Source organism: Chiloscyllium punctatum, chromosome 5 (genome assembly GCF_047496795.1).
Source record: "Chiloscyllium punctatum isolate Juve2018m chromosome 5, sChiPun1.3, whole genome shotgun sequence".
Classification (NCBI taxonomy): domain Eukaryota; kingdom Metazoa; phylum Chordata; class Chondrichthyes; order Orectolobiformes; family Hemiscylliidae; genus Chiloscyllium; species Chiloscyllium punctatum.
In genome coordinates this window covers 51886520-51899742 of record NC_092743.1, presented here as the reverse complement: position 1 = coordinate 51899742, position 13223 = coordinate 51886520, and the positions used below count along the sequence as shown (strand labels likewise).

At 38.8% G+C, this 13223-nt stretch overlaps 1 protein-coding gene across 4 annotated transcripts in view; it reads left to right on the top strand.

Annotated features, from left to right (window-relative positions):
* Positions 1 to 13223, top strand: part of LOC140477078 (NEDD4-like E3 ubiquitin-protein ligase WWP1) — a 151972-nt gene that overhangs the window by 87159 nt on the left and 51590 nt on the right. For 3 of the 4 annotated variants that reach the window (XM_072570304.1, XM_072570306.1, XM_072570305.1), the window contains 6 exons: positions 1009 to 1147; positions 2060 to 2184; positions 2899 to 3036; positions 3155 to 3221; positions 11283 to 11461; positions 12409 to 12841. In XM_072570304.1, the coding sequence (XP_072426405.1) occupies positions 1009 to 1147; positions 2060 to 2184; positions 2899 to 3036; positions 3155 to 3221; positions 11283 to 11461; positions 12409 to 12841 (1081 nt within the window). The remainder of the gene's footprint in view (positions 1 to 1008; positions 1148 to 2059; positions 2185 to 2898; positions 3037 to 3154; positions 3222 to 11282; positions 11462 to 12408; positions 12842 to 13223) is intronic. The other variant, XM_072570303.1, reaches the window with a different exon arrangement.

Below are 13223 nucleotides of genomic sequence, written 5' to 3'. Positions count from 1 at the left end.
CTGTTTGCTGCTGACCATCCCTCTTGCTGATCCTCCCAGTTGTGGATGAACTTCCCACTCACTGCTTCTCTAGCATATACAGCTTATCTCTGCAACCCTGCACCCCAAAGCTGCTTTTACTACCTCTGTTTGCTTATCTTACAAGCCCCTTGTTTGCCACAAGGCTTCAGGAGAGGGAAGTGATGGGCACAATTGCCGAAGTGCTAAGGGATGTTAGGGGCACAATTGGAGGTACAGAGGAACCTCAATTATCCGGCATTCGATTATTCAGATTTCTGATTATCCGGGCAAGATTGCAAGGTCCCGTGGCTTAGCTAAACTGTGTTATCCAGCATTCGATTATCTGAACAAAATACTGCTTGCCGACGTCATTTGGATAATTGAGGCTCCTCTGTAATTGTGAGGGCCATGAACACGTCATGAACTGAAGGGTTGAGACTAGGAGAGGCAGTAAACCAGAGGGCTAGGGAGTGGGAAAAGTGATAAATAGAAAGAGTCAGCATTTTCTTTTGTATTTTTAAATTTATTTTTAACTTTATTTCAATAGTGATTTGCATAACTTTGATTTTAAAGTTATACTTTTCAGGATTGCAGCTGTAACATTTAATAAGGGATTTCTCAATGCTTAAATAGAAGAAGGTTAATCTTGATTATTTTGAATATTGGTAAAAATGTCAATATCTTTATATTTTGTTGCTATTAACAGAATAGTGTTTATGATTTTGAATGTCTAATATTTTAAAACTTTAATTGCGGTATAAGATATTTATATGTTGGAAGAAAATATTCAATATGCATAACAAAAGCTGTGCTAAAATGAAATGGGGAACTATTTTAATGACATTTAACATGAATTTTTTAATAATAGAACTTTTCCATTGATCTGTATTATCAAATATTTAAATATATGATCAAATCCAAATAGAATTTGCTTGGAATTGACTAGGGATGTAAGAGGTTTTCATAATTGTATTTTTCTTAAATTTGTACCACAATTTTACTTAATAGTTGCTTCTGCAAAATTAAAAAGAAGAAAGAATTGGTTTGGAACTGCAATCTATGTGGAATTATCAGCAGACGGAGAACTAAAGAAATCTGCAAAGTCACATAGTTCTTCCAATCCAAAATGGGATGAGCACTTAACAATGTAAGCAAAATTATGAAATGAATAATTAACCTTCAATGACTCAATTTATACAAATGTTCATGTAATTTCTTGAATATGTTCCTAACTAATCTCAGAATTACACTGGCTCTGTAGAACTGGGAACACAGGAACAGGTGGAAGCTATTCAGTCTTTTGAGCCTACCCCATGGTTGATGGGCAAATTCCATTTCTTTGGGTTTGTGCAAAGACAATATAGCAAAAATTTAAATCAAAAGTCCAAACATTATTTTCTTTTTATGCTGGCTTTGAATTAAGGCTCTTTTCTCGTGAAGCTATTTCGATATTGGCTGCATTCCAGAATTTCCGCAGCCAACATTATTAGAAACCTAACTTTAGCTTTTCCTGTCGTGCCAATCATCAAATGCGCAACCACAGGAAAGCAGAAGTACAGGATAAAGATAGATTCAGGGAGATCCATGTTAGAATAAATGTAGGTGGCCAGTCAGGAAAGTGAGCTTGATGAGCTCTCATTCTGAACTTTATGTTCTTACGCAGATTTCCTAGTTTTCAGCATGGATTTTCTTTTTGGTTTTCTGCACTGAATAGACTACCATTTGAGTAGGAGAAATCTAATCTTGTGTGATAAAAGCGTATTAAACTCAGTTCACTTTCAACCTCACCAGTTCATTACAAACACGAAATATTGAACTGTTCTCTTAAGTAGTCTTCTCTAGCGATCTCTTCATCAAGAACATGTCATCTTAAAATATTTCCACAGAACATGCTTCCTTTAGGTACTGCAGGCAGCTTTACTTGGTTATCATAAATGTTTAACGCAGCCATTGTGCAACAAATGGAAATTCAGAATTATCATGAATTAAGGTATTATGAAATTAATTCTGTCACACAAACATGCAAGTTACAAAACCTGAACTATTTTTCTGTTTGCAGGAATGTAACACCGTACACCAAATTGGACTTTAAAATCTGGAGCCATCATACGTTAAAATCCGATGCTCTACTAGGGAAAGCCACTTTAGACATCAGCCAAGCTTTGGAATCGCACAACAGAAAATGTAAGTTATACAGTTAACTTAAGCACGCCCATTCTGACGGACCACTGAAACTCATTTACCCTGTAGGGTTTCCTACCACATCATGGATGTTGCTGGGGCCAACTTATAATGTAAGCAGTCTAGCATCAGCTACTCTTGCACCTCTAGCGTCTTTTTGCATTCTCCTTTATTGGCCCTTCAGTCATTGTTGTGTTTTGAGCTGCGTTGTCACAGCACACCCCCACCTCCCATTCTGGAATCTTATCTAAAATCGTTGCTTTGTAACGTCTTTTTCTTCCTATGTGAGTTTCTATAAAATTCATCTCTATCTTTGAGTACACATTTTGATCATCCCTTCCTAATTTCTCCATTGTTAGCTCAACGTCCTTTTTATTTCATTATTTTCTTTAAAGTAGCTTGGAGTTTTGGAGCTGGAACAGGCTGAATGGTGTACTCCTCCTCCTTGTTTATAGGTTTCTGTTATTTTATGTTAATTGAACTGTAGACCGAAGTTATTGTTGTTCATAACTTGGTTTGACATTGTTTAAATTGATTATTTCTAGCTAATGGCTGAAACTTGGCATGTATATTTTGAATGAACTTTGTAACAACATAGTTTATATAACAAAAAAATCAGATGTTTTATAATTCTGATTACACAGTTAAGTTAGTTTTGCTGTGTGTTTATAAACAACAAGCATTTTATTTTAAAATTCACCCTTTGATTTTGAATAGTGGAGAATGTTAAAGAAGTATTGAAGCTAACATTAGAAAACAAGAATGGGACAGTGCAAACTGGGGACTTGACTGTTTTCCTTGATGGTATGACAGTGGATCAGGAATCTGTACCCAATGGCACTGCATCAGCAACCAGTGAGTAACACACACCTAATCTGCTGACTAGTCTGATAAATATTTTGTACAGTTGTTTCAAAATAGTTTTCTAGAAATTGTTAAAAGCATATCTATTTAATCAAATCCTTTTGCACAGAAGTTCAGCAGAATGGAGATGCCATCCATGTAAATGGAGATGAAACCTCCTCAAGGGCTAGAACAAGGTATGTAAAAACAAAAAAAATACTTGAAATGTAGCTAGAAAATTCCTGACAGAGACAAGTTCTCTTTAAATGTCATTTTGGGAGTAAAATAAAGCACTGCAGAAATATGTCTGGAAATCCGGAATAAGTTACGTGCTATTTAATGTAACTGAAAATAAAATAAGCAGTTAATGTTACCATGCAAATGTGCAAAATATACCATTTTTGCTGAATAATTAGCTTATTATGTCCAAATCATTGCATACTAGTAGTATTGTCAATAAATCAATAATCCAGGGGATGAGTCTAATGCTTTGGGGGCATGGGTTCAAATCCCATTACAACAACCAGTGTAATTTAAATTCAATTAATGGGATCTGGAATTGAAAGCCAGTCTCGACTGTTTACTATGAAACTACCATCAATTGTTGCAAGAATCCCATTTTATTCACTGTTGTCTTTAGGGGCTTTCTTTAGAGCAGGAAATTGCCATACTTTCTAATCTGACTTCCAGATCCACAATAATATGGTTTTTAAATTCCCTCTGAAGTGGCCTAGTAAACCATTTACTTCAAGGGCAATTAGAAAGAGGCAACAAATGTTGGTTTTGCCAATGATACATCCAATTAAAGAATAAAGAAAATAAAGTAATCTGGTAAAAACCTAATCTTCCTCAAATGTTTGTACCTATTATGTTAAAAAATTAAGGAATGCTTTCAAAATACGGGTTGACTCCAAAAGTTTGAAACTAGAAGCAGTTTTTTGATTTTATATATTTAGTTCAGTTGTGAGCAGGTGTGTGGGTAAGAGTTTATCTAGCTATTTCATAGACAAAACTTAAGCAAGGTTGAACTCTAAATTCACAATAACAATACAGACTAAAGTCAAACTAAGCTGTTGCAAAAGTTGTTTAGCAAACAGATAGACAAAATATGGTCAGTGAGCCAGTATAGAGGGAAAATGGAGCCTTCCAATATTTTTAAGACTGAGGTAGGTAGATGTTGAGTAACAAGAGGGTGAAAGATAATTGAGGACAGGCGAAAATGAAAAGTAATCAGTTCAGCCATGATATTATTGAATGGCTGAGCAGGCTCAAGGAGCCAAATAGCTACTTCAGCTCCTAATTCCCCTGTTTGTCTGTACAAGACCATAAGATAGATAGACCCCACCACCAAGGATATATTTCCCTCCCCTCCCCTATCAGCAATCCAGAAAGACCACTCCCTCCGCGATTCCCTAGTCAGGTCCATACCCCCCACCAACCCAACCTCCACTCCTGGCACCTTCCCCTGTAACCGCAAGAAATGCAATACCTGCGCCCACACCTGCCCCCTCACTTCCCTCCAAGGCCCCAAGGGATCCTTCCATATGCGTCACAAATTCACTTGCTCCTCCCCACACATCATTTACTGCATCCGCTGCACCCGATGTGGCCTCCTCTACATTGAGGAGACAGGCCACCTACTCGCGGAACATTTCAGAGAACACCTCTGGGACACCCGCATCAACCAACCCAACCGCCCTATGGCTGAACACTTCAACTCCCCCTCCCACTACTCCAAGGACAAGCAAGTCCTCGGCCTCCTCCATCGCCAGACCATGGCCACACGCCGCCTGGAGGAAGAGTGCCTCATCTTCCGCCTAGGAACCCTCCAACCACAAGGGTTGAATGCAGATTTCTCCAGCTTCCTCATTTCCCCTCCCCCCACCTTATCTCAGTGCCAACTCTTGGACTCAGCACTGCCTTCTTGACCTGCAATCTTCTTCCCGACCTCTCTGCCCCCACCCCCTCTCCGGCCTATCTCTCTCACCTTCCACCTATCGCATTCCCAACGCCCCTCTCCCATGTCCCTCCTCCCTACCTTTTATCTTAGCCTGCTTGGCACACCTTCCTCATTCTTGAAGAAGGGCTTATGCTTGAAACGTCAATTCTCCTGCTCCTTGGATGCTGCCTGACCTGCTGCGCTTATCCAGCAATACATTTTTCAGCGCTAATCTCCAGCATCTGCAGTCCTCACTTTCTCCATAAGGTAGAAGAGAAGAATTAGGCCATTTGGTCCATCAAATTGTTCTGCTATTCGATCACGGCTCATATATTTCTCAACCTCATTCTCCTGCTTTTGCCAATCAAAACATTATCTATCTCTATCTTAAATACACTCAGTGAATTGGCCTCTACAGCACTGAGTTCCATAGAAATGCCTCCAAAATTTAGTTCTAAAGAGCTGTTGCTTCATTCTGAGGCTGTGCCCTAGGGTCCTTGTCTCTTTTACTGGTGCAGACATTTCCACATCCACTTTGTGCAAGCCTCTCAATCAGATCACCCTTCATACTTCTAAACTCCATAGACTACAGACCCAGAGTCCTCAGCAGCTCCACATAGGACAAGCCCTTCATCCCTGTGGTCGTTCCTATTGACCACCTCTAATGCCTCTGTGTCCTTCCTTAGATCTGGGACCCAAAACCGCTCAATATTACAAATGTGATCTGACTACAGCCTTGTGCAGCCTCAGCAGTACATCGCTGCTCTTGTATTCTAGCCTTCTTGAAATGAATGCTCACGTTGCATTTTTCCTTCTACAATTGCCAGTTGAACCTTAACCTTAAGAAAATACTGAGCTAGGAATCCCAATCCCTTTGTGCTTCAGATTTCCAAAGTCTTTCCTGTTTTTGCCTGTATTCTTCCTAAAAAAAAGTGCATAACCCTCCACTTTCGCACATTTTATTTCATCTGGCACTTTGCCTGTTCTCCTAGTCTGTCTGCTTTTCTGCAGCCTTCCCACTTCCTCAACATCACCTGCCCTTCCACTTACCTTTGTGTCATCTGCAAATTTAGCAATAATTCTCTTGGTTCACCACATGGACAAATGAACTAATAATGTGAATATTGTGGTCCCAACATGGTCCCCTGTGGAACACTATTCATCATTGACTGCCATCCTGAAAAGACCCCTTTATTTCTATTCTCTGCCTGTCAATTCAAATTGCTTGCTAGGACAGAATTATATCCACTTAGACTTTTTAAAGAGTGCTTAGAACCAGTAAATTACTTTTGATTTGATGTATTATTATCACATGTTTCTAGGTACAGTGAAAACTTCTTCAGTTTTGCGTGCAGTACAGGCAGATCATACGATGCAAAATGTACAGGGTAGCAGAACAGAGCAAAGAATAAATGTTATGGCTGCAGAGAAGGTGCACAGAGCAAGATCAGCATTAAATTTAAAATTTGAGCGATCAATTCAGAAATCTAATAGCAACAGGGAAGAAGCTGTTATTGAATCTATTTTTATGTGTATACAAACTTTTATATCTTGTACCTGACTGAAGAGAGTGGAAAAGAGTATAATTAGGGTGGGAGGGCATCAGCTATTGAATATTTTACTTTTAAAGAACCAAAATCTAATTAAGCAATAAAGATATACATCACTGTAAACAGATGTCTTGCAAACAGGGACTCGAGCTAAAATGTATTGTACTTCAAAAGAATGTGATGGCAGCAATGCTTAAAACAGTGACAACAGAATAATTGTATTATAATGACCAACAGTCCATAAGACCGAAGGATATTGTAGCAGAATTGGGTCATTGGGCTTGTTGAGTCAGCTCCACCATTCGATAAAATTGTTTGCTGTCTTCCTGTAACACGTAATGCCCTTACTAATCAAGAGCCTATCTCTGTCTTAAATACATTCAATGATTTTGCAACAAAAGGTTGTGAAAGCTATGAGTCCCGCATATTCACTACCCTCTGGCTAATAAAAATCTTCCTTCTGTGTTCTAAACACTGAGTCTAGGCTCTAGAGTCCTAGTATCTCAATAGTAGAAGCATCTTCCCCACAGTCGCTCTGTGCAGGCCTCTCAGTATTCCATAAGTTTCAATCAGAACTCCCCTCATCCTTCTAAACTCTTTGAGTACAGATCAGGAGTCCTCAACAGATCTTCATATGACAAGACTTTCATCCTCAGACTCATTCTTGTAAACCTCCTCTGGACCATCTCCAATGCTGGCATATCCATCCTCAGGTACAAGGCCCAAAACTGCTTTCAGTTTCAAGTATGGTCTGACTAGAGCCATAAACAGCCTCAGCAGTACATTTCTGCTCTTGTATTCTCGCCCTCTTGAAATCAATATTGGCATTGCAATTGCCTTCCTATCTGCCAACTTAAACTGCATATTAACTTTAAATGAATCCTTCTAAGTCCTTTTGTGCATCTGATTTCTGAAGCCTTTCGCCATTTAGAAAATAGAGTAGCCTTCTATTCTTCTGACCCAATATGCATGGCCTCTCTCCTTTTCCACATTTATATTCCATCTGCCACTACTTTGCCTACTCTCCTAGCCTATCCAAGTCTTTCTGTGGCCTCCCTGCCATCTCAACACTATCTGTCTCTCCACCTATGTTTGTGTCATCAGTGTTGATAACTAAATTAGAGCAAAATATGTTACATTGTTTGGATGCCATACAGTTGCAATAAGAAAATTATTCTAACACTACCATTATTTAAGAAAGGTGGTAAAGAAAAGCCAGGGAACTATAGACTTGTGAGCCTGAAGTCAGTGTGGGTAAGTTATTGCAGGGGATTCTGAGGGACAGGATTTACATTTGGAAAGGCAAGGGCTAGTCAGCATGGTTTTGTGCATGGGAAATTGTCTCACTAACTTAATCAATTTCTTTGAAGGCTTCATAAAAAGATTTACAAAGATGTTGCTGGGATTGGAGGATTTGAGCTATAGGGAGATGCTGAATGCGCTGGGATTTCTTTGCCTGGACTGTTGGAGGCTGAAGAGTGACGTTATAAAAGTTTATGAAATCATGAGATGCATGGGTATGGTGAGAGTCAAGGTCTTTTTCCTAGGGCAAGGGAGTCTAAAACTGGAGGGCATAGGTTTAAGGTAAGAGGGGAATGATTTAAAAGCAACCATTTTGCACAGGGTGATCTGTCAGAGTAAGTGATGGAGGCGAGTACAATTACTACATTTAAAAGGCATGTGTACATCGGGATGTGTACATAAATAGGAAGGGTTTAAAGAGATATGGACCAAATGCTGGCAAATGGGATAAACCAAAGGATCTGTTTCCATACTGTATAACTCTGACTCTAATTCATGTGCATAACTATTCACTTTTAAAAATGTAAGATTACAAATGCAATGAAGGCTTATCAAAACTGCATGAGCAATTGGAGCTTGCCACAAAAATGCATAATAGAATAAGTATTCTATTGCTATTTATGCTGTAAATCAGGAAGTATATTTTTTACAGAGCCACACACCCGAAAGAAAAATGTTTACGTATGTAGGATCAAATAACAAACAACACATGAGCCTGAAATAAAGCTATAATCAAAATTTGGGAGTGCAGTGAGAATGGCATCAGCCAACGATCGCCCCTTATTAGTTCAGCGTCATTATCAGTAAAACATGCAAATGTGATTCACAGAAGTTTTATAAACCAACATTTGACATCAAGCTCCTTGAAATATTAGAGGCACTGACCAAGTACTTAAATGAAGATGTAGGTATCAAAGTCTTAGAGGAGGCAAGAGAAGTCGAGATTTAGGGAGGGACTTTGGAGCAAAATGCCATGAAAAATGTTCATAACTGTTTTATCTCACTAATGTTTTTCTTACTCATCTCTCATCCTTCTATGACAATTTATAAACTTTGTTTCACTCTTCATAAAATATTTGGGTTGTGTCTCTGTTGTTCATCTCTGTTATTCTTTAGGAGTCAGCAATCTGAAAGATACCTCTTAGGGTGTATTTCCCAGTGTTGGATGCAGGGAAAATTCCCTTGACTTCACATTGTCTTGTTTGTGCTGCTGATATTTCATCTTGTTCACATATGTATTCTGTCTTTTGAATGATTTGCAAACTCATCTGATGCTTCCTGAGGACTTTATTCTTTCCATTTTCTCAGCAAACTTCCCTATGATAAAAATATGAAACTGAGTTATATCTAATATATGTTCTGATAACCTGCTTTTTCCCACCTTCCATCACCCTTCCTTTCCCTGCATGTACGTACTAATCCAACTCATCTGCTGTCTGCAAACCTTTTTTGATTTGTTTATCGGAAGTGGCAAGGGCACATTTATTGACCGTCCCTGATTACACTTGAGAAGGTGAATTTATTGGTCGTATAACCATTGAGCGTATTTAGCTAGGATTGTCTGGACAGAGGTTTGAATCCTTGCGCCTTCTGAATCAGAGGCAGGGATGCTAATGCTAAGCTAAAGATTTTCTAAATAATGATAAATTGAACTACACAAGTTATCAAATCCTGAAAATTTTATTTAATGAATTTGGAATTTGATATTCAGTTACTGTAAATCAGTTGGTTTTCATATAAGCCTTTATATAGCATAACTACTGGTTTTTGTTTTAAAAAGTGTCTTCCAATATTTGTGAACAGTGCTTTGTAATATTGGTATGTAAATATGTTTGTTTCCATTTAGGAACATGGGTACATGGAAGCTATTCAGCCTCTCTCTCATTCTAGATCATAGCCGATCATCTACCTCAACATTTTTCTGCGCTATCTTACATCCCCTGATGTAACTAGTAACTAGAAATTCATCAGTCATAGCTGATAACATAAAATTACAAAGGTGTATTGATAGCCTTGGTGAATGGGTGAAGCTGTGATAGATGGAGGGCAATGTAAGCAAGTGTGAGGTTATTCCCTTTGTACTGACAAAGGTTAGATCAGTACTTTCTCAATGGAATAAAGTTAAATGTAATGGATGCCCAAGAAATTCGGGGGTTCAGGTGCATAGATGTTTAAAATTGCATGGACAACTGCAGAAAATAGTCAAGAAACTTAATGGTATACTGGCCTTTGCGTCTAGTGGACTGGAGTTTAGGGATGCAGAAGTTATGCTGCAACTATACAAAACCCTGGTTAGACACCATTTGGAGTACTGAGAGCAGATCTGGGCACCACACCTTAGGAAGGGCATATTGGCCTTGGAGGGAGCATGACATAGATTAACAAGAATGATACCTGGACTTCAGCAGTCCAGGAGAGATGTCAGGGGCACTTTTACACACAAAGAATGATCGATGTTTGGAGCTTTGTTCCACAATGGCAATTGATAGATCAGTTATTAGTATTAAATCTGAGGTAGATAAATTTTTGTGAAGCAACGATATTAAGGAAAGTGGGCCAAAGATAGGTGTATGGAGTCAGGCCACAGATCAGCCATGATCTCATTAAATGGCAGATCAGGTTCAAGGAATTGAATAGCTAACTCCCATTACCTATGTTCCTGTATTGAATGTACTCTGACTGAGCCTCCACAGCCCTCTGAGGTTCAGGACTCCAAAGATATGCTATCATTTGAGTGATGGGGCTCCTTTTCATCTTAATCCAAACTGGTTTGCCACTTATTCTGAGACTGCTCCCCTCTTGGTTCTAAACTCCTTTTACCATCCAGCCAAGGGCGACATTCTTTCTACATCCACCCTGTTTAGTCCTTTTAAGAATTTTGTAACTTCCAAGGAGTTTAGCTCTCATTCTTCTAAATGCCAGAGCATACTCAATCACCCCTCATTGACCAGATGCTATGAAATAGCTAATTAGTGTATAGAGGAACCTCAGGGTCTGATTGGTGAGCCTTATAGTCAGGGAAAGTGGCAGGACTTATCCACACTTAATTAACCTACCAAAGCCATGGTGAAATGATACGGGTTCAGAAGGAAAAAAATTGGACATAATTCCCATTGTTATCCAGTGTTGAGTCACTGTTCAAAGTGTTCGCATTTGTAATTTGGATGAGGACCAGCCTGGACTTGACTATAGTCATTTCCCTTGGATAGGTAGCACACATAAAAGAACTTCACACAAGTCACCCTCAGAAAGAGGGAGAAAAACAAGAGTAAAAGGTTTCATATATGAAAGATTTATGAGCGCAAGTAAAAGGAGTAGGCCAAATGGAGCCTTGAACATGCACTGCCATTAATAAGGTTGTGGAAGATTTAACTTCATTAGGGAGGAATTGTGAATGAGTTTGAGGTATTTTCATCAGTGACATTTCAGTAGCTTCTCATGTGTTAACTTGAAATTTTGTTTTCAAGATCTAACACAGAAACCTCCAACTGTGCAGATAGTCCATCAACAAGTTCTTCACGGCAGTCTGCTGCTAGTTCTCCGATTGTGAATGGAGAGAGTAATCGTTCTCCGTGTCCTTTAGCTGCCAGGCCTAAAAGTGCAACAGCGCCAAAAAGCTTCACCACTGAAGGCTCCAGCAATACTGGTAAGAGTTTGTGGGTGGTTAGATAAGTGTCAAGAGGAACATGTATTTATGTAGTGCCTTTTACAATTTCAGGCTGTCCTATGCAATTTACAACCAATTAGGTACTTTTGAAGTCTCATTACTACTTTAAAATAGGAGGCAAAGCAGCCATTTTGCATAAAACAAGATTTCACTAACAGCAACGTGATAATAAATATATTGCTACCATGATTGTGTGTTTCAGATCTAATATCTGAGAATACGGTGGAGTCAGATTGTGATTCTCAGTAAAGAATTAGATAAAAATGTGAGGTGCAAACATTTGCAGACCACGGAGGAATGATCTGAGGATTCGGGCCTGGTTGATTTGCAGAGATCTGCATGAGCCCAATAGGCTGGATGGCCACTTCCAGAGCTATAATTATTCTGTGATTATGTTTGTTTATTCACTTTGTTGAGGGATCAGTGTCAGTAGTTGCCCAGTTTGTGACAAAAGGTAGGATATTGAAAGCGGAGGATACCAGGGAGCAGTTGTAAATGGCCTAAAAATGTAAGTTTGTACTAGTTGACAATATAATGCACTTTTACCTACCTGTACCATCATCTAGAAAAATGAACAGAAAAGAGGAACATTGTATTAGGAGGCCTGAAAGATAAATAACTTTTTTGATGGAAATAATGGTAAGTTCAGAAATATTCAATCAAAAGTAATTTTAGAGATTATCTAGAGGTAGTAGTACTCGACTGATGCTCGAAATGATTCACAGGAAGTGTGCTTAAGGTACACATTTCCTAATGTATGAATGCTAACATTTTTAGTACCTTGCAGAAGTAGCACAAACATCAGTAATTTACACCAGATTCTTAAAAGAAAATAGATGGAAGGTTCAAATTTTATACAGACATTTGTTTCACAATAGTGGATAGATAGTTGTCTGATTTCTTATATTTTATTTATTTTTGTCTAGTAAATGGAGAACCAGCACCAACACCAGCAGCCCCTCCAACACCTCCATCGACATCATCAACTTCTTCACCAACAGTAACTGTGACTATGACATCTAATAGTGGAGTTCTCACAGAATCTACAGAAAACTCCATCACCATGGTTTGCACTACTGCTACTAGTACTACTACTACTGGTACAACTTCACCTTCAATGTCTGCAGCAAGTTCAGCAGAGACAACTACAGCTGCTGCAGGGATTAGCACAACATCCACAACCACCACACCTAGCAGTGCAACTGCTAATGCTCCTACAGCAGCCACAACAATGGAGTCCACCACCAGAAACAATACAGAGACAGACAGTGGTAAACCTAGACATTCATCTTCAAATGCATCTGCTGGGCCTGTAAGACAGCAACCGAACAGCATTAGCACAGAGCCTTTGCCAGCTGGGTATGTACTTCATTCTGATTTTGTTTCTAATAGTAATAATCAAACATTGTTGTAAAATTGGAGACTGCAGGTAGTTCTTCTATAATGTGATGGTTGAGTTCTTGTAACCCCATGTTTCAAAAGAAATCGCACTTTAGAAACAGCACTTAGTGTTGGTGATGTAATCGCGTTACAGTCAACATGGTTTAAAAGCTTATGCTTTAGAAACAATGTCTCCAATTTGTTAGTTGCGTTATTGCGAACTCACGCTAATGAAATGCCTGTTAGTAGGACGTTCTGTACTGAGAAAAAACCTATCAAAATATATACCGCTGTCTTTGAATTAGTTTTATTAAACAGTAGTGTGACTCACTTGATTAATTCAAACATGTCTGACTTATCA